Source organism: Jaculus jaculus, chromosome 8, assembly GCF_020740685.1.
Source record: "Jaculus jaculus isolate mJacJac1 chromosome 8, mJacJac1.mat.Y.cur, whole genome shotgun sequence".
Lineage (NCBI taxonomy): Eukaryota > Metazoa > Chordata > Mammalia > Rodentia > Dipodidae > Jaculus > Jaculus jaculus.
The window spans coordinates 23,077,586-23,105,097 of NC_059109.1; the positions used below are offsets into that span (position 1 = coordinate 23,077,586).

The window sequence follows — 27,512 nt, forward strand, 5'->3', positions numbered from 1 at the left end:
CATTATTTTCCCTTAGTTATCAGTACAACTAAAAATTTTTAAAAATGAATTAATGGCACAGAACAAAGATAACACTAAAATTAACCATAAGGCAATTATTCTAGAATGACAAGAGTGGGAAGAAGAGCTGATAAACTAGGCATAGTAGATTACATAGTAGGACTACATGCCTGCAATCCTAACACTTGAGAAATGAAGACAAGAGGATCCAGAGTTCAGTCATCCTCAGCTACACCAGGAGTTTGGCGTCATAATTAGATACTAAATTAAGTTTTAAATCTGTAAATTTCCATTAAGACAGTCCAAAATTGTTTTGTTGGGGGGGGGGAGATTTCAAAAACTGAGCAATGGTAGGACATCCCACTCTTCTTCAAAATTTGAAATTTCACATCTACCAAGTGTTTGAAGATTACTTTGATATCTCTTAATTTATTCCAAAGGAACTCATTACTTGTGTTTCAGTGGCACTAGTGCTGACAGACACTGCCTTCCTTATTAAAGATTTCTTTTATTTCAAACTTTTATTCCAAACTACGTCTTCTGATCTAGTGAAGAAACATCCATTATATTTATTCCAAGTAAGATTTCAACTGTTTTGTAACTCTAATACAGGCTTTTTAAAACTTACTTACCCAATCCCAAAAGATCAACAGTGGGCTCCACAACTTTCTTTGGGCTAGTACTCTTCTTAACTTCCAGTTGTTGATCTTCTTTCTTCTGTAGCTTGAAAGCAAATAATCAGAATTATTAATTTTCCCTAAGCAATTTTAACCCCAATTAAATATGTGTAATTTTAATAAAGTTGGTACAATGAAGTATAGTATAATGAAGCTTATAGCATTTATTATTTACAAAAAAATAAGTAAACAGGGTGTTTGAACTTGGAAGATAATCCTTATACAGTGAGATCCACAAATAGTAAGAATACAACACAAATTTAAATTTTCTCTTGATATTAGAGATTGAACCTAGGGCCTTGCATATGCTAAGCATGTGCTCTGCCATTCAGCCTGATATATCCATAGCTCTTTATTTATTACATTTTATCTTGGGACAGGGTCTTATTAAATTACCTAGTAGACCCTGAACTCACATTCCCCCTACCTCAGTCTCCCAACTAGCTGTAATTACAGGCCTGCCTGCACCACTAAGCCCAGATTTGAAGTTAGGCTTTTTGAATAAGTGCATTTCATACTATTTTCTAGCTACTATTAATGTACAATTGTTGGCAGAGATTGAAGAAAGTCTCATTGTCTTCATGAGTACATTGTTAGTCCCCTCACCCACACTGTTGACATGTGAAATGATATTGTACCAAGAAGTATCCAAAGAAATGTTGAGATCTTTATGTAAAGCCAGAAACACTGAAAATACTAGAGGAAAATACAGGCTGGAAGGTATAGGTCTATGTAAGAATTTTTGGAAAAGGACTCCAATAGCATAGGAAATAGTCCCCAAAATAAACAAGTGGGACTATAAGAAATTAAAGCTTCTTCCCAATACCAGCAGAATGAAAAAGAAGCTTGCAGAATGGGAAGTATTTACCAGCTATTCCTCTGATAGAGGACTGAATAAATAAACAAATATACATATATACATTCCTACCTATAAAAACTAAACACCCCCCCAAAAAGCACCCTGCCAATCAATTAAGTGGGCTAATGAAATGAACAGACAATTCTTAAAAGAAGAAACATGAATGGCCAATAGATATTTTAAAAAATGTTCAACATCATTTAGCCATCAGGAAAATGGAAATTAAAACCATTTTGAGATTTCATCTCACCACAGCCAAAATGGCTATCATCAAGAAAACTAATGACAACAAATGTTTGCCAGGCTGTAAGGAGAGAGGAACTCTTTTTCACTGTTGGTGGAAATGTAAGCTAATCTAGCTACTACATGGAAATCAGTGTAGAGGTTTCTTTAAAACCTAAAAATTCAACTACCACATGACCCTGCTATACCACTCCTGGGGATATTCCCAAAGGATTCCACACTCTTATTTCAGAGACACCTGATTAGCGATGTTCACTGCTGCTCTATTCACAATAGCTAGGAAATAGAGTCAATTTAAATGTCCACCAACTGATGACTAGATAATGAAGAGATGGTATACATACAAAATGGAGTTTTATTCAGCTATAAAGAAGAATGAAGTTATCAAATTTGCTGGAAGATGGATGGAATCATAAAAAGTTATATTGAGTGAGGTAACCACCCCATGCTAGGAAGACAAAAAAAATGCATGTTCTCATGCATATGTGGATCCTATCTTTTAATATTTGTACGTATGCAAATAAGGAAATGTGAGACAGAAAAGGGGGAGAGGAAAGGTGGGAAGAAAGGAAGCAAAAATATTATTTTGAAAACATGCTAATGAAACCTATTCTTTGTATTCTAATAAAAAATAAAAAGCAAAAATAAATATTACTTGATGTTTTCATCTTGCAACTACACAGTTATTTTAAAAATACAGTATTCTTGAACTTTTGAGGAACTTAAGTCAGTTACATATTTTTAATACCCCACCACACACGTGTAAACATACACACAGTATAAAGGGCATCATAGAAAGGTCTACAACTAGTGCATCCTCAATTCTAAAGCCTGATTCTGTAAGTGAATACTATACACATTCATTTAATCATTCAATTCTCAAACTATTCCTATAAGATCATTTCTACTACCACCATTTAAAGAATTTATACACATCTAACAACAGTAATAATTTGAAAGTGTCATCAAGTCATAATCATTCTGGTTTAGAATCTTTCCATTCTTTACCAACCTAGTGGGCTCTAATGCTTAAAACCTTCAGAAGACATTTTTCTTAGAAATTTGAATACAAATAAGCAAAATATATTAAATTACAACCTGCTTTTGTATGCACACTGCACTCCTTAACATCCGGACTCTTGTCTTTTACATGCGTACATGTACACAGCGAAGCAAAACAAGACAGGACAAGGGGCACAGCGGCTGAATGATCCACATTCGCTCCTGGGAGCCAGGCACAAATACAATGTGTGCCTCCAGACTCTGGCTATGTCCCTCAAACCACTTTGTTTTTCAAACATTTACTTATTTACTTTTGCATGTTTGGGTATATGGGTGCACCAGGTCTTCTTGCCACTGCAAATGAAAGCCAGACACACCACTTTCTGTATCAGGCCTCTATGGGTGGCTTGGGAACTATACCCAGGCCGTCAGGTTTTTTCAAGCAAGTACCTTCAACCTCTAAGCCATATTCTCAGCCTACAAAGCAGTCATTTCTTGGACTGGAGAGATGACTTAGCTGTTAAGGTGCTTGCCTCAAAGCCTAATGACCAATGTTCAACTCTCCAGATCCCACATTAGCCAGATGCATAAAGGTGAGGCAAGCACAAAGCTGCACATGCCCACTAGGTGGCACAAGCATCTGGAGTTCAATTGCAGTGGTTGAGGCCCTGGTGCAACAATTCTCTTTCTTTCTCTCTTTAAGAAATGAGTTTCACTCTTGGGTCTTTAGAGAGGTGACCCACAGCTCCATTTGAAAAAGTCACTTTCAGACAACATAACAGGAAAATCCTAAACTGAGGCTTCAGCTATGCCCTGTTGCTCAAAATCCATGCTCCAACTTAAAGACCAACAGAGCCCGTTTCTGGCTTCTGGGGCACAAAGTCTCTCTTGATCTCCTTATAGCTGTGTTTCACAGCGAAATCAAGACTTTCAAATTTACCTAGATTCCAGCTTCCCTGACATCCAGTTGCCTCCCTTGAATCTCCAAGGATCAACTTAGCAGAGTGTGACAGAGCCCAGGGCACAACTCCTAGCCTTGAGAGAAGAAAGAGAACCTGGCGACAGAAGCCCATAAGCCCATAAATCATATTTCTAATTATCCTTAAGCTTTCTGTAAAACAGAGGGGAGACCATGTTCTTTCTTTTTTCTTAAAAAAAATCCTTAATATTTTTATTGATTTGTTTGGAAGTAGAGACAGAGAAAGACAAAGAGAATGGGTGTATCAGGGCCTCCAGCCACTACAAATACACGTGCTACTTTTGTGCATCTTGCTTTAAGTGGGTACTGGGGAACTGAAGGTAGAAACACCTCCACAAACACACAGGTAGTTTTCACCAATACTAGATACCACTGCATCCAAATTGTCAACCAAGACCAATAACAATATTCTTCTCTTTGCCTCCTTTCAAGAAATGGCCTAGCCATGGGCCAGGAAAAGGGAATGATTAAGGTAAATGGACTTAACCATAGGAAGCCTTATTATCTCTGCTTGTATATTCTGATTAGTTTTTATGGAAGGACAGAAGGATGGTTTAGGGAAAAGGCACAGACAGGAGATAACAGATTTCTCCCACTTTCCTTTCCTCAATACCATAAGCTCTGAGAAGTTGTCTGTTCCCCCCTCCCCAATATTATCTTTGTGTCTCCAATGCTAGAAAAGGGTCTGTCACATATACAATGCTTAATAAATATACATTGACCTTAGTGTATGTGGACAAAAACAGAAGATCTGGGGCTGGTGGCTCAGTTGTTAAGGTGACTGCCTGCAAAGCCTAAAGACCCAGGTCTGATTCCCTATTACCCATGTCATGGCAGGTGTACAAAGTGGCACATGCATATGGAGTTCATTTGCAGCAGCTAGAGGCCCTGGCACACCCATTCTCTCCCTCGCTCTGTCTCTTTCTCTCTCTGTTTGTGTGTCTTTCTGTCTATCTATCCCCTTGCAAGTAAATAAATGAAAAATTTAAAAGAAAACAGAAGACCTGTTGGTCATGGAGAAGGTTAGTACAAGTAGTATCAGCAGTGCTGGGGAGGGCCAGTGATCCACACTGCCACCTGCAGCCACAGGAGTTGCCTTAATTTTTAAGGACCACCTGATTCAAGTAAAAGAAGATTCTTGCTTTTGACATGGAAAAGAATTTTAGGGTGAGCTAAAATCGAACACTATTTACAAAATATTTTAAGTGTTGGAGAGATGGTTTAGCAGTTAGGGCGTTTGACTGCAAAACCAAAGGACCTCGGTTCAATTCCCCAGGACCCAGGTAAGCCAGATGCACGAGGTAGTGCACACATCTGGAATTCATTTGCAGTGCCTGGAGGCCCTGGCATACCCATTCTCTTGCTTTCCCTGCCATTCTCTATCAAATAAATAAAAAACAAAATATTTTCAAAAATATTTTAAGCAACTTTAAGCTTAGGGTGTAGCAGAAATAGAGGAGAGCAAAGAAAGAGTAAGGCACAATTGAGATTATAACTGTGTTCCTCAAAGCAGAGTCACAAGTATTTTTACAGCAGACTTACACACGTTTTGGTGGCTTCTGAAGTTACATAGCAAAATGCTGCTAAATGAAATCATAAGGTGGTTCCTACGTTTTGGTCAAGTTTATACCTGATAAAACAAAATCCAAAGTCACGAGTATTGCAAGAAAAGTTAAGGTGTTTTACTATAAACAAAAGTCTTGTTTTGTGAAATGCCCAGAAAATTTCTGGGAAAAAATATGGTCATACTTCAAGGTAATATGTACTGCTATTTCAACATTCTTTTCTATATAAAAAGGGCATTGTCAGCATCCTGGTATCCTTGCAGCTAATGTAATTCTGCTTCTCAGCTGATACGAGGCTTCAACCAGACCTCAGGGTGCAGGCTCCTTTGCATTCCTATGTGCTTATTTATTATCCATGTCTTTCTTTCATGCTTCAGTGGAATCTGATCAAGTACTTCTCTTCCAAGAGGCTCTTAGAGATGAGCTCTTGAGTAGGATGGTGCGTATCAGGCTGCCAGAAGGAAATCAAAGAAACAGTCCTAGAAATATCACAGATCCCCAAGAATAAATAACTGTACTTGATTAGGTAAGTTCCACAGGCAGACAAGACTTCCGATTCGTTCACTGCTGTACTCCAAGAGCCTATTTTAGGGTCTGTCATAGTTTATACATATTCATTGGCTGATAGGAGTATATTTGGTTTTTGGTAGAAGACAGATCAATATAAAAATACCTAAAGAACCAGTTAAAGTGGTTCATTTACTCAATGGAGTTTAATTAGCTGTAGAGAAAAATGAAATTTACAGGGAAATGAATGGATCTAGAAAATATACTAAGTGAGGCAATAACCCAGGTTCAAGAAGTTCAAATGCTGCATATTCTCTCTCATATGTGGATCCTAGCTTCAAATGTTTAGACTTGTAAGTTGGAGTAACAGAAATAGAGCTAGGAAGCTCCAAAGGGGCACAAGGGAGGGAGGACAGGGGAGGGCTGAAGGGATGGTTATAGCAGATATATAGAGAGAGAAGAAAGAGAGAGTGTGTGTCTGAGTTTGAGCAGAAGTACTCTGTGGGGGAGGACAATTCTGTGACCAGAAGCCATAGATTCCATAGATTGTTACAAGAAAATGTCAATGTCAGTGGTAACATACCTTCCATTGAGTTACTGGTCACAGAGGCCCTTGATGTCTGCATACCTGCAAAAAATTACTGACTACTGGGCTCTTGGGATACCTTCTAGAATGAAATGGTAAGACCTTAGGGTTAAAAATACCACATGCTTAGATTGCAAAACACTGAGAAATCAAGCTGGGGCTGAACTAGAGGCCTCCTCCCATGGACTAGCCATCATGATATTGTGGCAGCATGTTGAGGGAGAGAAGTTATCAATGGGTCCTTAACCAGCAGTGGATCCTGAAAGCTTTACAGCTGGCCAGCCAGGTCAAATGTGTCCAACGAGTGCAATGATGGCATGCTGTTATGGGGGAAACCAACTGCTCTCTGATTGGATTTAAGGCCCATTCCACAGGAAGGAATTCTTGCTTGGTACTGAAAACCTGTCAAAAGCCCATGGCTGAGGAGGTCATAAGCCCTAGGGGAGAAACTACTACTGTTGTTAGCTAAATAAAAGCCCACCAAATTGCCCTCTAAATATGTTTATGCCCATATATTAAGGCTACTTTCACTTTTGATTAGAAAAGATTCTCTCATCAGATGGTAGTGACAACTGGGAACACTCAAAACTCATCTAAGTGCTGAGAAGAAGTGGCAGTGGAGTGTTCAACACTAAGTAAGACATCTCTATCATACCCCTCCAAGCTCATTGTGGAAGAGATGGCAGAAAGAATGTAAGAACTAAAGGAAGGGGAGGAGTGCTTTGCAGTATTGTCTTACAGACACAAAGTGGCCCTGATATTCATGACCTCACAATGGCTGATGCTACCTATAAAAGACCCACATAATGGGGGTGGAGGTGACATCTAAACAGAAAAGAGACTAGTAAAGACAAAGAGATTCAGCTGAGGGGGATTTGGGAGGGGTAAAGGCAGGGTCATGGGAAGAGATTATGTCCATGGTATATTGTCTGCAAGTATGAAGGTTGTCATAAAAAGCTTTAAAAGGTTATAATAAACGATGACTATTTTTCACACTTTTTACACTTAAGTTTTGCTGTTTGCTTTTATTATAAACTTTTCTATGTACTACTACCCAGACTGGCTTCTTGAACTTGTATTCTGTCTCACCCTTCCAGGTATGATAATCACAGCTAAAGACCACAACAAATGGCTATAATGAAGCTTTGATTGTAAATACTAAGGTCCTTCTGATTCCAAAGTCCATATCCTTTGTATTTAACCATGTTGCCATTACTTAGTACAAATGATACTAACCAGTTCAGGAACATTCCCATTAGAAAATTCATGCCAAAAATATTATGTAAATATTATGTATTTCCCTATGAGTATTAGAAGTTGTTTGATCTAGAATCTCCTAGGAAGCAAACCTCTGAGTATATATGTGAAGGAGTTTCTAGACTGAACTGGCATGGGAAGACCCACCTGAATGTGGGTGTTACCATCCATGGCCTGGGGTCCTAGACTGAATAAAAAGAAGAAAATGATCCAAGCAGCAGCAGTCACCTGTTTCATGACTACATACACAATGTGACCAGCTGCCTTTTGTTTCTGTCACTATGCTCCCCCTGACAAGATAGACTGTATCCCTCCTTAACTGTGCAACAAAATAAACACTTCCTCTCTCTAGTCACAGCAGTGAGAACAGTAACTAGTAAAGGAAGATAATGAGGATTGTGAGCTCCCTTTAGAAAGATGTATACTACCAATTATAAGATTTATAACCTTGAGTTGATTTTATATTTCTTTTTTAATAATTTCTATATTAAAACTTCCCCAAGTTCCTGTGAGACTTAATTAGCACACATAACACAAAGCATAGCATTTAGAGGAAACTTGGAGCTAATCTGTTGTTCTCACTTATTCTCCCTTTTTAAATTCCCACCTTCAGACGTTATAGTAATGCACTAATAACATATATAGCATATTGGTTTAGAGTACAACATACTAGGGGGATGGAGGGTATTACCATGGGATATTTTTTATAATCATGGAAGAAGTTAATAAAAATTGAGAAAAAAGTATATACTATGGGCTAGAGTGTTGGCTCAGAGGTTAATGGTACTTGTTTACAAAGCTTGCCTGCCTGGGTTCAACTGCCCATGTAAAGCCAGATGCACAAAGTAACTCATGCATCTGGAGTTTGTAGAAAGAGGCCCTGGCATGCCTCTCCCTTTCTCTTTCCGCTCCCAAATAAATATTCTTGAAGAACAGTATATATTATGAAGACTGTTTTCTCAGGTTAGCTACTACTCAACAGCTATGTGACCACAAGTAATTTGACAGCCTCTGTCTCTCAGATTCTCGTCATTAAAAAAAAAAAAATCACATCACCATAGTGAAAGTGTTGTGGTGACTGTGAAATAAAGCAGCACTTGGCCTATGTTGAGCAACAAGCTAAGTTCTTGACATTTTCCTTACATTCAGTGACCCATCTAACTGCTGACCCTTAGACCTTGCTGCAATATGATTAACTATAGGCTTTAACTCAGTAAAACCAAAAACAAACCATTTGCTGAGGAGCTATTTTCCTTATTTTCTACTTAAAGAAATTTCTAATTTACAAAGGAGGACTGTAAAGCTTGCATGCTTGCTGAACAAAAACCTTCCTTTCATTAAATGGAAAATAAAAGCTTTGCACATAAAGTAATTGGATTTCTTCCTTTTTATTGCTTCACTGGCAATAAAGCTTTAAATGGCTGAAGAAACATTTCAGAAATTCCATGAGAAAAATATGCTTCCAATTTCCTACAAAGCCTGTGACAAAACCTAAAATATGGTTTTCTGCTACAATCTATATAGTATTTGTCACTACATTTACTTTAATAGTAAGCAAGTATTAAAAAACGATTACTACCTTAGCTCATTCCTTCTATGCTTCAGGACATTTCAGTGTGTAATTATTTAATAACAAAGGTTACTATAATCTTGTATTCCTTGCTATATTACAGTAATTCTTATTTCAGCTACTCGATTCTTTTTTCTTAAATATGTATGCACATATTTAATTTTTATTTTATTTATGGGAGAGAGAATGAGAATAAAGAGGAGCACTAGGGCCTCCAGGCACTGCAAACAAACTCCAAACCCTTCTGCATCTGGCTTAAATGAGTCCTAGGGAATCAAACCTGCGTCCTCTGGCTTCGCAGGCAAGTGCCTTTACCAATAAACCATCTCTGCACCTCCTAGCTACTCAATTGTTACTTGCTTAAACTAGTTAAGACAGTAAGCAATAGAATAAACCATCTTTCCTAAAAAGCAATCATCATGTCTCAAGCCAATTGAATTATTTGCCCATTAATTATTCATGCTTTCAAATACTCAGGGCACTCTGTACACTGATTAGTGTCAACTGTCAAAAATATTCCATTGTTTTCTATACTGAAGAGGACTGGTGGTATTGGGGATGCTTGTTTGTTTGTTGGATATATGTGTGTATATACACACTAAATATTGTGGTTTGATTCAGGTGTCCCCCATAAACTTATTTGTTCTGAATCCTAGGTCTCCAGCTGCTGGCAATTTGTGAACTGGAACCTCCTGGAGGCAGTGTGTTTTAGGGGTAGGCTTACAGGTATTATAGCCTGCATCCCCTTGCCAGTGTTTGGCACTCTCCTGCTGTTGTTGTCAACCTGATATTGGCCAGGAGGAGATGCTCAGCCTCTGCTCATGCAATCAATTTTCCCTGCCATTATGGAGCTTCCTCTCGAATCTGTAAGCCAAAATAAACCCTTTCTTCTCACAAGCTGCTGTTGGTTGGGTGTTTTCTGTCAGCAATACAAAGCCGATTGCAACACAAAGTTTAATGAAAAATTCAAATTAGTTGTGATTGTTTTACAGTATTCAGGAGAATATAAAATGCCTGCCAGTTCAAACTGGGTATTAGTAGCTCACTGTTAAAACAAATATGTAGACATTTGATACACTCTATAAAACTTAACAAAATATAATTTTCAATATCTGGACTGAACTTATATATATGTAAAGATACTACAAGAAATCAGTCCCAAATACTTGTGATCCTTAAATACAAGGATTTTATTAATATTAGAACAATCATACCTGACCATTAACATTGCAAAATCAGTTTTAAAATGTAATAATAGCACAATTTGTTTTCAACAATAACTTTCAACATTCCAAGGTCTTCTGAAGTACATTTAAAGAACAATCCTTTATTTTCGTCCACATCATATTTCTAGGGAGCTTAAAACAGCCTTGTTTTAGAAAATGCATAACAAATACATTTTTTAACCATTTAAAATATGTTAAAGTCTTTCTTATATTTTATTTATTTATTTTTAAGCAGAAATATGCAAGGGAGAGCAGGAATGGGTGTGCCAGGGCCTCCAGCCACTGCAAATGAACTCCAGACGCATGCATTGCTCTGTGCATCAGACTTAAATGAGTACTGGGAAATTGTACTTGGGTCATTAGGCTTAGCAGGCAAGTGCCTTAACCACTGAAGCATTTCTCCAGCCTTAACCTTGTTTTATAATCAATAAGATGATGGGATTAAGAAAGAAACACTCTCGATAAGTAAACAACCAGGCTGTTTGGTGGACATTTCAAAGGAATTTAAAAAGGGTGAAGTGAATTTATGGCTATGGAAAATGAGCAAGAATTCTAGTTTTCTGAAGTAATAAGAGCTAGCAGAGAAGAAGGGAAGTTTACATTCTATTTTCTATCACTGCAAAGAGCCATGACTATATAAAATTTTTCACTGGGGATATGGCTTGGCAGCAAAAGGCACTTGTTTGCAAAGCCTAACATCTGAGGTTCAATTCCTCAGCACCCACATGAAGCCTGATACAAAAATAAAATAAAATTACATGGCACAAACATCTATTGTGTACATATATACACACACAAATAACTAAAAATGATTACCAAAACCTTTAAGCCTTATTGATAAGATTAGAACTAGCTGTTATTTGCCTAGATGCTTTGAACTCAATTATGAAGGAAGGATTTTTTTTCCTACTAGCTGTCATTTCCATAAATTTAAAGTTATAATGCTAATGCAATTAAAATGTTAAGGTATACAAAAATGGACTCATTTCTACTTAGCAGAATCATGAGAGTGGCTTAAACAGAGCTAGTGGTTAAGATGGTAGAAGAAAACTATGAATGTATTATTTGGTGAATTCATCACCATCAGCACCTGTGTGTTAAAATAAATGAATAGGGCTCATACCAGATCTGCTAAACCAAGCAACCAGGCAGGGAAAACAGTTTTCCTATATGGTAAAAGAACTACTGCTTCTGAGAATGGAGTCCTGTGTTAGTTTTCCACGATGGAGACAAAATATCTGTGATCATCTTAAAAGGAGGGAAAGGGGGAAGACGGCTCAGTTGGCAATGTTTACTGTGTAAACACAAGGACTTGACTTTGGATCTCCAATATCCATGTAAAATGTCAGATGTGTTGGCACACATCTGTAATCCCAGCACTGAGTAGGTGGACACAGGGAATACTTGGGCCTTGCTGGCTAGCTTTGATTATCCTAATCAGTGAGTTCTGTGTACAGTAAGAGACTGTCTCAAAAAATACAATGGAAGAAACCCAAGGTCAACCGTTAGGCCCCAGACATGTCCATATGTACCGTTCACGTGCATGTGCCGCCACACCAGCATGCAAACATTCACATTACACACACACACGAGAAAAAAAAATGATTAAGTTTATTTGGCTTAGTTTTAGTCACTTGGCCCTGTGGCTTTGGGATGGTGCCACTGCAGAAGCCAATGGTTGAAGAGGTTTTTTTATGTCATCGTGACTGGAAAACAAAGTGAAGAGTAGCGAGGGTCCTAATATCCTCTTCAGGGGCACACTCTCAATGACCCAACTTCTTCCCACCAGGCCCTAGCTCCTAAATATTCTACCACCTCGAAACAGTAAAACAGGCTGGAGACCAGGCCTTTGGGAGAATATTTAAGGCCCAAACTACAGTAGGTCCTGACACCAAAAACCTATCTATTAGCAGCTGGGAGAGATGAAATTATAGAGGGATTTATTGGATGCAATAAAATGTCCTTAAATTGCCAATGTATCTGAAATAGACATTTACTTCTTTTAAGCTTATTTATGATAGTTGTTTTTCTTTCTATAATTGTGAAAACATACTCATCTTCAAAACCTAAGTAGTGAACTTTAAACTACTGATGCAGGCTTTGGGGGGGGTTCAGGTGGTCCCCCAGACCTCTGAACCCCAAGTTTTGAGTTTTTCCATTTTAATAAAGAATTGAGAAAATAGACCCAAGAAAGGTCAATTATGAATTATTGTTTATTTAGGGGAAATTATGAATTATAAGGTTTATTGTAGGGAGGGATAAGATCCAGTTATGAGGCCAGCTGAAAGACTCAAGCCAGATGAGAATTCTCCTTTCCTGGCTGGAAAGGGAGAGAGGGGAGGCAAGTAAATCTAACCACAAGTGTAGGGAGAGGTGTTAAAAAAATGTAAGGACTAGAAGATCCCCTTCACATAAAGACCAAAGAGAACTGAGACATAGTAAAGGACTCCAAGATCAAACAATAATCAAACATGTAACATAGAAAGCACCACAAAGCAAGACACATGTAAAAGACAAAGAGAAAAATTCCCAGGCCAAAAGAAGTGCTCCCCTTCCCAACCAGTCTGGGGACAAGGAAAGACAAACATTACAAGCTGGTACTCAAGTAAAATCAAAGGAAGAAACAAAAAGAGGACTTACCCCCATGGTTAGGCTCCTTTATGCAGATGAAGCATCCAATTAGGGGAGACTTTTTATCAGACTGGTGTGTAACAAGACACATGATTGGGTTATGCACTCAAGGGGCTGACTCAAAAGAGTCCAACCCACCTAAAAGTGCTGAGCGGAGGAAGCAGCAGGAAGTTTCTGCTTGGGAGTATAATTTATAGCCATCTTAGTTAGATGGGACCAGATCAGACTTAGCTTTGCTAGGGCAGGTGAGGTGGCATCTTGATGACCAGGCCTTGTTCATTTCATGGCTAACTGCTTATTAAAAGCTATTTTGCTCCTGTTTCTCTTCAGTATTTAGTACTATAATCACACTAATAATCAGTTTTTAAAATTTCTAAGAAGATGGTGATAATTATTATCATACTGTTATCATGATAAAGAGCCATAGGTGATTGAGGAAATTTCTTCTGTCTTATGAGTATTTTTAAAAATATTTTATTATTTATTTATTTATATATTTTTATTTATTATTACAGAGAAAAAAAGGAGGGAGGGAGAGAATGAGAGAGAGAATGAATATAGATGTGCCAGAGCCTTCAGCCACTGCAAATGAACTCCAGATGCATAAACCACTTTGTACATCTGGTTTACATGGGTCCTAGGGAATCAAACCTGGGCCCTTTGGCTTTGCAGACAAGAGCTTTAATGTCTAAGCTCTCTCTCTAGACCTTATATGTGTTTTTTAACTTCTTGAAAATATAAGCAGTTTGAGTAGCTCAATGAGGTAGAAGACAAAGGCTGTCTTCTACCTCATTATGCTGGGCTGGATAGATGGCTTAGCAGTTAAAGCGCTTGTCTGCAAATACTAAGGACCCATGTTTGATCTCTCCAGATTCCAAGTAAGCCAGACACACAAAGGTGACACAAGCATCTAGAGTTCTAGTACAGTGGCTGCAGTCCTGGTACACCAATTTTCTCTTTCTCTCTCTGTCTTTCTCTCAGGGAAACACACACACACACACACACACACACACACACACACACACACACGGCTATCATACATCTGCCCAGCTTCCTGGTAGAAAATGAGAAACCCTATTAATTTACCAAACAGGACACATAATTTCTTTTTCCTCAAGGATATCACTATGAACTCTTCTGTTTCACAGAGAAGATGATTTACTGTACTTAATACTTAATAACTAAAGAAAGTTATTAACAACTAGAAATTTATATCATAACAGAACTTGAGGCAACTGAAAAAAGCATTACAATGCTTTCTAAGCCTACCATATTGTGATAATAAATATATTTTCTTAAAAAAATCTACAAACCAAGAATGGAGAGATCTCTCAGTGGGTAAAAGCACTTGTCACAAGTGTGATGACCATAGTCCAGATCCCCAAAACCTATATAAAACAGGACACCTGTAATCTCAGCACTTCTAGAGCAAGATAGGAAATAGAGACAGGAAACTTACTGTAAGTTTGTGGCCCACTTAACCTGGTATATATGAAGTAGAGAACAAGAAACTGTACCTTAAACACGATGGAAGGCAAGGACCAACAAGTGAGATTGTCCTCTGACCTCCACATGATTTCATTGTGTATGTATCCAAATAACTATGTTTTTAAAAGAAATAAAATAGTTTAACACAGAGAGAGAGAGAAATAAAGAAAGAAAGAATTTTTTTAAATCTATAGACCAGATCTAGATAGATAGCTTAGCAGTTAAGACATTTGCTTGTGAAGCCTAAGGACCCAGGTTCAATTCCCTAGCACCAAAGTAAAGTCAGATGCACAAGGTGGCGCATGCATGTGGAGTATGTTTACAGTGACTACGGGTCCTGGTGCACCCATATTCTCATTTTCTTTCTCTCTCTCTCTCTCTCTCACCCTCTTAAACAAAAATAAATAAAATGATTTTATAAAATCTATAAACCAGGGGATAAGAGAGATGGCTTAGCAGTTAAGGCACTTGTCTGCAAAGCATAAGGACCCAGGTTCGAATCCCCAGAACCTAAGTAAGCCATCTATCTACACAAGGAAGTGCATGCATATGGAGCTCATCTCCAGTGGCTAGAGGTCCTGGTGCACCCATTCCCCCCCTCAAATAAATAAAATAAAATATAAAAGAAATCATCAGCAAACTAATCTTGATGGCTTAGCTCAGAGCTGCAAATAAGGATAAGATTTAAGGAAATATTATAAAGACTCTTCCAACTATTTCTAACAACATTTTGTAAAACATCTTTTTGTAACACACTGACTCTTACAAACAAAACTGACAAAAAGAGCAAATATAAAAGAACATCTGTGGCATTTGAATCACAATACAGACAATTAGACCACATTGTTTAGAAATATAGTAAAGCTATTTTTTAAGATGAAATGAAGGAATGAAGGCAGGGAACATAGCTCGGTAGCAGAGTCTTGGTTCTATCACTGACACAACAAGGGAAAAGGGCAATAACATGGTTATTTTTATTTTTGGAGAACAGTAGGTAGTGCTTGAAAAGGGTTGTGAGGGTGTACAGCTCCTGGGATGCTCCCCTGGCTCTAACTGGGATAGCGAAAACAGTTGCTAATTGTACATAGACACCAAGTATGTGAGTTACACACACAGCACAGTTTCAAGCATACAGCAGTTCACCAATAAATCCAACTAGTGATAAAGGTATTATTCTGATTACTGTGACTATTCTTGTTAATATTTTGACTACATTATATCGGTTTCATCTCTGAATTTTCTATGTGCCTTCTGGAAATAACAGCTGAGGGATAAAATAATGAAAAGTGGCTATTTGTAAAGTAAAGCTTTTGTATTGTGCTATTTCCTTCCAGTTTCTTCATTGTGATATTGTAAATAAGTTTTCTTTCTTACACATCCTGTACTATTCTGCTTAGAATATTCTCAGAGGAACAATTTGCCTTCTTAGTGACTTTTCTCTTAGTAAGACACCACTGTCCACCTCAGGAGTCCTAAGTTGGCAAGCTGAGCAGCATTAACAGATGAAATATAAAGTGAGCTTAATAAAACCTATAGGCTAAACACTAAAAGCAAAGTGGAGATTTGTCACTGTTCCACACACCCTACATGCTCTTCTCAAGCTCCTCCTGCAGGGATTCCATTCTGAAGTAACTGTCACAGCTCATTTTCACAGCAAACAACAGAAGGCAAATTTGATGTGTAAGGCAACAAAATATGAGTCACTACACCAAATGCTGACTATACACTAGTGTGAAATATCATTTTTAAGGGAGAAAAAACATGATTAAAAATGACTAATTTTTGTATCTTGACAATTACAATAAGGCATTATATAAAATATCTTTCCATTTCCACTTTTTCAAAACAAAAGATGAAATATTATACTGACTGGAAAATCCCTTAGTAAAGCCATGCATGGTGGGGCAAACTTTAATCCCAGCACCCAAGAACCTGAGGTAGGAGGATCCCTGTGAATCTGAGGCCAGCCTGGGCTACAGAGTGATTTCTAGGTCAACCTGGGCCAGAGGAAGAGGAGGTAAAGGTAAGAGGTAAAGCAAGGATACTCTTGGCAAAATGATTTAATGAGTGTGGAAAATAACTAGGTGGCAACAGACAAATGTAAATGGTGTGAAGAGTGACAAGAGAATGCTAAGAAGCAGAAAATGGTCAGGCGCAGAGAGTTTTCTCTGCTACACTAGGAAACAAGGAGTCTTGGATCGATACATACTAGATCTTCGATGGTGACTTGTTTATAGCTTTTTTGAGCATAGGGATCGCTCAAATAAATTACAAGAGAAAGAAACATGTATTTCTATTATGCATTGTAAGTGGGTACATTCTCTAGCATATAAATTATGCCTCAATACATTACTTTTAAAGCTTTCATGCTAAAATAAGGATGTTGCTTTTATTAACCATTCTCCCCTCATGACTGCATGCATTTGTTTTAAATGTTATGAATATTTAAAATGAATTTAAAATCAAACCACTATAATTTAAAAAGTTCTTTTACAAAACTATTGTGATGTTCTAACCTACAGTTTGCCTATCATATCTATCCTGCATATTACTGCTGAAATAATCTTCCAAAAGAATGACTTTCAATTAGGTGAACCACCTATTTTCAAAACTGAAGTGCTGGTCAGCTGAGTGTGGGTCACACTTGTATTATCCCAGCTCACAGGAGGCTGAGGAAGGAAGAGTAAGAGTCTGGGCTAGACTGGGCAACAGACAGAGAGGGAGGAAGCAAACAAAAAAGAAAGAGGGGAGGTGAGAGGAGAACAGAAGATAAACTGAAGTGTTTCTCATAATTTTTCCCTACCCAAAAGAACAAATACCTAAATTTTTCGTTCAATTATACCATTCTAGCCTCATTTTTCACATTTCTCATACTCAGTAAGGCTGCATTTCCAGTTCCCATGCTCATCTTCAGATGAGCTTCATTTCTCAAGCTAGCATACTCTAGCCTTCCACCTTACAACTACCCATGCTTCAATGGAGTCCTTGCTGAAGGTTCCTTCAGGTACACTCTTTTCATCTGGTGAACTTATACTTAAGTCTAACTGTGCATGAAAGTTTAAATCATCATTCTCTGTGTCATATATAGAAAATGTTTGCTTTTAAGGAACTCAGGTGATCTACACCACATATTTCTGACTATAAATCATAGAAGATGGGAATGGAATATGCTTAAGAGACTTTTAACTCTGTAATTACTTGTAGCAAGAATGATTATTTGCATATCACAAATATTCAGAAGGTCTTTAACATACATATACAAATAAGACGGTAATTTTAGCCAATGATTTTTAAAAAGGAATTTTACCTTTTCACTTGTTAGTGGTTTTGCCGGTTTTTCTGGCTCTTTTTCTCTCTTTTTTTCTTCCTTTTTTTTTTCCTTTTCTTTCTAAAACATAGCCAAAGTTTTCGTAAATTTACTTTTTAAAACAGCAATCTTTATTTTCATTAGTTTGAATCATTTGGTAAAGGAAGATATTTTCAATGCTTATATTATTCAAGGGCTACCAAAATATAAAATTAAACAGAAAATCCATACACTCATCGATGTAATATCTTCATGACACAACACAGAAGATCATTCAAAAACTAAGAAGTGAAACAATTTAGAACCTCTTTGATATTTCAGGGTTTGTTTATTTTAAATAGATGAGAACTCTAGTCAATAAATTTTTGCTGTATTCTCACACAACCATAATGTTAAGCTGTGAATAAAAGAAAGGAAACTAACTGATAGGACAAACTTCCTTATCACACAAATGGAAAAACATTACATCAGGTAAACAACACTGTTAAAATTTAAAATAAAAATTTTTTAAAAATCACAAAAATATTTTCTGGCTACTTATCAGAGTTATGTGTTTTTAAGGGAAAATATAATAATTTTCTTATTGAAACTGATAGAGTGCACAGAGTGACTGGTATAAGGCAACTGAGGTAAATGGTACTGGTATTCTAACAACCACAAGTTGCACTTCTCAGAAGATGAGACAAAACATGCTATTAAAGACAAGAACCAAGAGGCTAGGGAGAATGCTCAGAGGGTAAAAGCACCAGCTGTGCAGCACAGGATCTGAATTCAGGTACCTATAAGCCACATAACACTAAGCACAGTAATATGCATCCATGATCACAGCATGCTTGTGGCAAGATGGGAGGCGTAGACAGAAGAAGCCCCCAAAGCTCATAGGCCAGCAGGCTTGGTGTACCCAACAGTGAACAAGATATGGCCCCTCCTCAAACACTGTGGAAGTTGAGGGCTGACACACTAAGTTACCCTCTGACCTCTACATGCACACCTTGGTACACGTGCACACTTATGTCTTACATAAACATACACACACGATTTTAAAAAAACAAGGATTAAAAACAGTAATAGAAATATACAGAAGTTTCTCAGTACAACAGACAGAGGTTAATGCACAGACACAAAGTTGGCACAAATACCCAGAACAAGCAACTAAAGTGTGCTCAGCCCTAAATGGGGCATCTATCACTCCCTCCAAGGAACACTGTTGGAGAAAGGGGTGTAAAATGAGCCAGAGGCTAGAGAAGAGTACTGTGGAATGCTGTCTTCTGAATACAAAATAGCTATTATACTCATGAACCCAACAAAAGATGGGGTATCCTGTATCCCATTAACATTCTATCTTAGGTGGGGGAAGGGATCTCCCCAGGAGAGCTGCTAACAGTCATGGTGCTGGAGAAAGGGTAATCTGCTTCAGTGGAGTAGCCACTGGCAAGCTGCCCACACGCCAGTAAGTAAAACCCACCCAAGCTCACACAAGCAACTCAGTGGGTGACGTTTTTAAAAAAGAAGGAGACAGACATGAAAATGAGAAGGGGATAAGTTGAGAAGAAGTAATTTGATGCAAGTAGGAGGGGGTTGAAAGAGGGTAACAGAGTCAATATGATCAAAATGTATCATATGCATGTATAAAACTGTCAAAAGTAACGATAAACCTTGAAATCCACAAAATGCCACAATTTTTGTGGTTTTTGTTTTTTGGTTTTTGTTGATTTTTCAAGGTAGGATTTCACTCCAGTCTAGGCTGACCTGGAATTCACTCTGTATTCTCAGGGTGGCCTCGAACTCACTGCGATCCTTTTACCTCTGCCTCCCAAGTACTGGGATTAAAGGCATGCACCACCATGCCCGGCTGACAAGGTAAATTTTTAAAGATCACACAAGGACCATTATTCCGCCTTCTGAGAGATATGACTGAAAACCTAGAACTGGGAGCTACTGCACGTAAAAACTACCTTAATCCTATAAGCAACATGAAGATGAGCTAATAAGTCTTGGAAACAAAGTATGCACTAAGCACGCAGAACATGGAAAAACTTCCTAAAGGCTGAACTTTGTGCTTGTGCCTTTAAAACAGCATTTGATGCAACCTGTCACAATAAATTATCATATGTAAGTCATGAAAGACAATATTGATTATCCTTATGCTATAATGTAAAAGAAATAATAAAACTCCAAAGTGATCTGCAACCATTAATATAAAGTTCAAAATAAGGCAAAACTACACTGTTTGGAGGTTTGAACACCAGTATAAATTATAAACAGCACAAAACTATGATGATGATATATAGTCAAAGGTATTACCTCTAAACAGAAGGGATGAAGTCAATTAAATGGAGAATAACATGGGACTTTTTGAAGTGATAATGTTCAGTTTATGTAGTGATACAGTAAAAGTTATACAGTGATAAGTATTCATTAATGTGGACATACATTTAATGTGCTTTCTTTATTTAAAAAAAGACAAGGCACTAAAAGCTTCAAGGAAAACACTGCAAACTATAAAACACTTGGCCATTATGAGGCATTGTAATTTGAGTGTTTGCTGCATGATATAAAAAAGAGAAAAGAAAAAAATCTTGGTCCTGGCCCAAATTTTGAAAGAAATTCTCAGCAACTATCTTTATGGCATGAGTAACAATGTCTTCAACTAAAGTTTAAAAATAGCAACATATTCTAAAGCATTTCCTTTTATTGGCCCTTAATAAATTCACTACCCAATAGAACAGTGTTATAACATGAAAATTGGACTTTCTTACTCTTACAAGTAATCATTAATGTGCCAGGGTCTTCAGAATAAAGACCAGGCTCCTTCAGTGGCTTCTCAAAAGTAAGCTCTTCTGTAATTTCTTCCCTCACTCTTATTTCAGCCAAACTATTCAGCTTTCAAGTCCCCAAACGTCAAACTTTAAACACAGCTACTTTCTCTACCTGGAATGTTCCTAACCTTGATATTTAATGGCCACTCACAGTATAAAATGCAGCAAACAGTACTTCCTATATTAACAGCAGCAGTTACCTCAGTCACAGCACCAATTAATTACACTGCATTATAAACTACTATAAGGTACCTGTTTGTCCCCATTAGACTGTAAAGTTCACTGAGGGCAGAGGTGCATCTTACATGAGTTTGTATCCATCTAGCATGCCATTTATCAAGACTATTGACAGGAATAATCATAATGGAAAGACTGACTCAAACTAATTCATTAAGGTCAAAATAACAAAAGAAAAATAGGTACAAAGGAAATTAAAATCTCAAATATTTGTATAGAAGACTTTAAAACTACATGGCAATAGTGATATGCACCTTTCCATCCCCACCCAAAATGTATTCTAATAAGTATCATTCAACTCATATAATATATACTTTATCTGTACAAAAAGTATCTGTATGATAAAAAAATTGGCATTGGTTGTCTTCAAGTACTTATAACAAAACCACAGAAGAAAACAAATTTTTAACAAAAGATTTTCCTAAATAGATCAAAGAATTCAACAAAAAAAAAAAAACTCTAAAAAGCTCCTATAAGTTAGTAATAAACACAACAAAAAACTATTTGCTTAACTGCTAGATATTTTTGTGACCCTTTAATTATGTCCATCATTTATGGAAAAAATCAAGAAATTAATGTATTTCACACATTTTGTGTTAGGGAATCATTCAACACATAAATTAGGATTAGTATTCCCAAATCATGACACTGAAAGGAAGCTTACGTGTCAAAGACTGTAACATGGTACAGATTGTTAAGGCACTAGCATACCTCTAATTTGTTTTTCTCAACAGCAGTTTGCAGAGAAGGTGAAGATACCAAAGGCTGAAGAGGAGTATCAGAGGAAGAAATCTGTTGGGTGCAGACAGAAATTCAGGAGGACAAAGGGGGGGGGGATATAAGAAGGTCATCAGAATTGATAGGTACCAGAAAGGAACTAAGACAAATATATTTCTGTTAAAATCATGTTAGCAACATAAAAATTGCACCAAGTACGAGTTAGTGCATATTTAAATTTTTCGATGGGAAATATCTAGAAAGATGAACAGCATCATTATTTAAAATGGATTTCAGAGGGTTGGAGAGATGGCTCAGCAGTCAAGGCAAGCTTAACAGCATGGGTTTGATTCCCCAGTACTCATGTAAAGCTAGATGCATAAAGTAGCATATGCATCTAGAATTTGTTTGCAGCTGCTAAAGGCCCTGACACACTCACTTATTCTCTTTTCCCCTCTTCCCTCATAAATTAAATAATTTGAAGTTGTGCACCATCATACCCAGCTTAATAAAGTTTCTTTTATTTCTTTATTTTTAGTTTGCTCTACCTGGGGATTGAAATTAAATAATTAAAAACATAAAATAAAATGGATTTCAGAGCTGTTAAGATGGTTCAGTGGTTTAGGCACTTGCTTGCAAAGTCTAAAGGCCCAGATTCAATCCTCCAGTACCCACGTAAAGCCAGATGCAGATGCACAGAGTAGAGCATGCCTCGGAGTTCTCTGCAATAGCAGGAGGCCCCGGGCATGGCCCCTCACTCTCTACCCTTAAAAAAAAAAAAAAGGTATTTCACTAGGTTATAAAACTTAAGCTGTACTCAGATAAGACCATAACAAAATTATCTTCTGACAATTATCTTCAGCTACTATTAGCAATCAAGCACTAACATTTTAATCAAGCATGAGGAAGCCTTGTGCCAAGTAGCTGAAGGACAAAAAAAAAGTTTCTGGGTTTTGTTATTTTACTGATAGTAACTTTTGTAGGTAAGTGCCTTAACTACTAAGCCATCTTTCCAGTCCCCGAGAGTAACTTTTAAGAATGAAAAATAAAACAGCCAAGATAGTAAAGTTAATTAAATTTTTTATCAACTGTTTAAGAAAACAAAACAAAAAAGACTGGGAGAAAAGAGCTGGTTAATGCAATAGTTGAGCAGCAAACAGACTTACTATACACCAACTTATACATTTTCTTCCTTAAATCAGCATACAAACACCATTTCCAGTGCTGTCCTACTGAGTCAACCCAGAGCATTACAAGACAGTTATACATGATGCAGAGGCAATTTATATATAAAATGGGATTCATCTGAAACCTTTGCACACACATTTCTACATAATTTCTTACTTAATCACTTTAATGGAAGTATTATCTTTCGGCTCTCTTCACTGCCAAAATGTAACTGAAATGCACTTATTAAATACATAGTACATCTCTGAAGCCATAAAACTGACATCTCTATATTCCCCTTATAATATCAATAGTGTCTATGAGTAATTTTTTTACGGTGCTAGTACAGACAGGTAATTATGTAATGTCAAGATAATACTGCAAGATGACAAGTCCTCCTTCAATCTGCTTAAGTTAGATATGAAAGTAATTCTTGAATCACAAACCAAGACTATAAACTTTAGAGTTGCCCACACCCTGCATAGCATTGGTTGCTATAATTGTGTAAAATAATCCATTTACTTACTACTAAGATAAACTCAAAAGAAAATGCAATATACAAGGAAATAACTCATTAAGAAATGGTCAAACTGTACCTTAGGGTCTGGCTCCAAGATGATAATTATAAACGTGACTGTTTTTCTTTTCAGAAGATGCAAGAAAGGACAGTAGACAGAGAGAAGAAAAACTAGGTACTCTTGAATCTTCTTTCTAAATCTCTCAAAAAGCATCATCTTCTTCCAACCTCCACTAACCTATACCACTGCCCTATAACCACCTGGTGTCCTGATCAGTCCTTTTCCCTGGTCTCACTGCCCCAAGTCTTGCTCTTCTCCCAATCCACTCTCCTTGCTATTCCATTCTGAAATGCAAACTGGATCTTAAATAATTTGTTCATATTACAGAGAAAAAGTCTGAACTCCTTAACTAGACTACATTGACCTTCCCTCCTCACCCTTGCTTGTACTGGCTACACTCTGCTGTTTTGTCACAAAGACCTCCATTTGGCTTCACATTATAGTCTGCTTCCCGTGACATCAGATGCCTTTGTTCCTCTTGTTCCCTCTACTTGGAATACATACAGTTCTACTGGTCCTTACTTTTAATTTTGAGTTGACACTGCTTCCTCTACGAAGTATCCAAGTATTATCTTGTCTCTCCAGATGCCCAAGGAACTAAATCTACAGTACTTCCCTATTATAAAATCTGCACTGTCTTGGAAAGATCTGATTATTAGCACCCATTATGCACCTGAAGTTCTCTGGGGCAGAATGCTTCTAGTTTGCTCTTTAGCTTTAACACCTGACAATCATCAGGTCTGAATGAAAATGTCTGAATGTTAGAGGAAAAGAGGAAGAGAGCATCCCAGAGAGGACCTAGGGATTCAGTCTCTGCAGTATTACTGTCCTGTCGATTGGCTGTTAACATACTTCTATGAAATGAACCTGAACTTATTCTGTAACTAGCTATTAATTTCAATTTTGCTAATTTTTCATGCTTATACAATGAAAAGCTCTGACCTTAGGAAGTAAAAATGCTGGAAACTGGTGAAGTCAGTAATTCAGTAGTCATGTTTTAAAAGTCTCTGTATTACCTACCATTCTCAGCACCCATCTCTTCCACCCACCAGAGAAGAGGCATGGACAACACAGTGAAGCTAACCTTCAGAAGTTATGACTCAACAGTTTTTTTGTTTATCCTTAAAGCTCAAAAATTCTCCTTTAGGCAAGCATTAAACTACCCATGTAAGCATCAGAACATAAAATTATATAGATTTACCTGCAAAAGAAAAGCAGGTTTCCAACTCCCATGTTAAGAGGGAATGAATAAATTTGCTTTCAAAAGATAAGTAGTAATATAAAAATAGCAGATATAATTATTTGAGGCTGAGGGGGAAATGCTCAGCTATCTTTTCAGAAACTACATTATTTCTTAATGTTTTGAAATCATTGCTGCTAACACCATTTCAAGAGAACTACGTAATAATAATAAAATGTGGTGATCCAAAGTGCTAAAAAAGAAATGGCCACTGAAAAAGTACCTTATGAATTGCTAACAACACACTTCAAACTCATTTTGGACATTCTTAAATGAGTATTTAATATAAATCAAGAAATAGTTTTCCAACGGCAATTTCATGAGCTTCAATATATTGCAAAGACGAAATATTTCAAAAGTCTAGAAACTATTTTTTAACTGTTATTTTCATTGTCGGACTCCTGAAATGTCTGATACAAAGCTAAACACAAATATATTTGGTAAATTAAGATATTATATGAAAGATACTATCAATTAAACATCATTAGGAGAATTAAAAGACTAATAAACTTAGCCAGATCAACATAAACATACCAAATAAGCAGAAGTATAAATTTAATCACATAAGCATACAAAATAGGTAAAAGTTCAAAACTATTTTTTGGAATATGCATGTGTGGGTGTGCGTGCGCACGTGCGCAGGCACCATATGCATGTATGTGCGTATGCCGGGTGTCCTCCTCTATCATTCTGCCTAATTTCCTTGAGATGGAGTTTCTTACTGAACCCAGAGCTTTCTGTTTTTCAGTTAGACTAACTCACCAGCAAGCTGAACTCCAGCTAGTTTCCTGTCTCTGCTCCCTTGCCTCAGTGCTGGTGTTACAGGCATATGCAATCACACTTGAATTTTTACATGGGTGCTGAGGATCAAATTCAAGTCCTTATACTTGTATAGCAAATGCTTTCACCCACTAAGAGATCTCATGATCTGGTAAATTTAAATCTTAAAGTATCTCACTAAGCTACTAAGAAATATACACAATTTGAGAAGTGCAGAGCATAATGAGCTGAATAAAACCTGAAGATTAAAGAAGCAGAGGTCAGTGATCTCAAGTCCCACAGCAAAGCCCAAGTGTTCATTTTCCTTAATCATCCACATGCTCACAGCCCTTGCTATCACCTTCCTCCCTTTTCACTTAACCTAGCTGTCACAATGCCGGTGTCTTATTATAAATACTATGTATAAAATGCAGACATTAGGAACATGCCTACTTTACAGAAAACAGAAACTAAGTATCTTCTTATACATTAATCCTAACTTAACACCTACCAAGGAACAGAGAGGCAGTAAGATATAGAGGAGACAATAAGATATGGAGGAAGAAAAAGGGAAAGAACCTATTTAGGACCTACCAGTTCTCCTAGGGTGTCACTTCATCGTGCTTCCAGCTGTTATTAAACTACTGTCTAAGATGAGAGGAGGCAGGAGCAGACAGGACAAACTTCTGCAATGTAAGATTGTTAAAATTTCCTGAATTAAAGGAAAGAGTTTTAACCCTCATTGTGGAAGGCAGCATCCTAAAATAATCACTACAGTTCCTACTCCCTGGTACATTTCCTGAATAATCTATCCCTGAATGATTACAGACTGTGAATATGATGATGGCACTTCTTTAATTGTTATGTGACAGAAGAGAAGGAATTGTGCAGAAGTAATTAAGATCCCATTCAGCTGATGATGTATTAATGAAAACAAGATTATCCTGATGGGTCTGGCCCAATTAGACAGGCCTACACAAGCAGCTACTGAAATAAAGACTGGTATTATGAGAGCAGTTCTCTTACAAGTCTTGAAGAAGTCAGCTGCCATCCAGTGAGAGGATGAGGTTACCTGACAAGGATTTGCGGGTAGCCCTGAGAAAAAGAGAGCAGGCCCTATCCTGACATCAATAGGGAAACCTTAACATGTAAGAAAATGAATTCTGACATGAATTGTGAGGCTGGAAGAATATCATGAGCCTCAGATGACCTAAAAGTCTCAGACAGCTATGATTTCATCCTAGTAAGAACTTAACAGAGAACCTAACTGACCTATAGACAGACTCCTAAGATCCACAAATCACAAGACTGTAAATAAATGTTATCTTAACCCACAATCTTAGAATACTTTGTGAAATAGCAAGTAAAAGTAATACACCAACTACCACCCACTTGCCTACTGAGACTTACCTCCTCATGTATGTTTACGTTGTTTCTCATCTTCATCTACTTACCTCCTCCTTCACACCCATTAAACAGAAGAATATCCTCATGGACTATACCCCAAACCTAAAATCTAACTAATATGCCCAGACTCTCCTTCTTCATCTCACATTTGGCATAGATAAAAGTATCTCTTCAGCCAGAGTGATCTTTCCCACATTATCACATTTCTTCTTGCATACCAGCCTGCTTTGTCTTTGCTGAAATTCTACTTACCTATTAAGGATACTCTCTGGTAGTATTCCTATTCTACAAGGAATAATGAAGGAGCATTCAAAGAGATTTTTTTTTTTTAACAGCCAATTTCTCTCTCTCCCTATCTAGTTTTACTAAGAGGTTAGTACAGGCTCTAGGAAGGAATGAAGGCCATCAACTGCTTCTTTATTATTGGTTCACTTAGTCATGCAACAAATATTGAATATGTATAATGTACAAATACTGCTAACACATGTGTATGAGTACAATGAGCTATATTATAGAAAAGAATGTAACTGTTATTAGTGTTACTACTAAACGTGCTGTGGAAAACCAGAATTTAGGTATTGGTAGTTAACTTTCATGACTGCCTCATTTTAAGTACCAAAATACTGTGAGTTCATTCACAAGATACAACAACAAATTCTTTTGTTGTAAAAGTTCCATGTGGCTCAAAGTT

At 37.2% G+C, this 27,512-nt stretch overlaps 1 protein-coding gene across 3 annotated transcripts in view; it reads right to left on the bottom strand.

Moving 5' to 3' along the window:
• Positions 1 to 27,512, bottom strand: part of Smap1 (small ArfGAP 1) — a 139,694-nt gene that overhangs the window by 21,791 nt on the left and 90,391 nt on the right. Inside the window, exons 5-7 of one of the 3 annotated variants that reach the window (XM_004653059.3) lie at positions 21,665 to 21,745; positions 17,898 to 17,978; positions 633 to 723 (exon numbers count right to left, since the gene is read on the bottom strand). In XM_004653059.3, the coding sequence (XP_004653116.1) occupies positions 633 to 723; positions 17,898 to 17,978; positions 21,665 to 21,745 (253 nt within the window). The remainder of the gene's footprint in view (positions 1 to 632; positions 724 to 17,897; positions 17,979 to 21,664; positions 21,746 to 27,512) is intronic. The other 2 variants (XM_004653060.2, XM_045156135.1) reach the window with 2 other exon arrangements.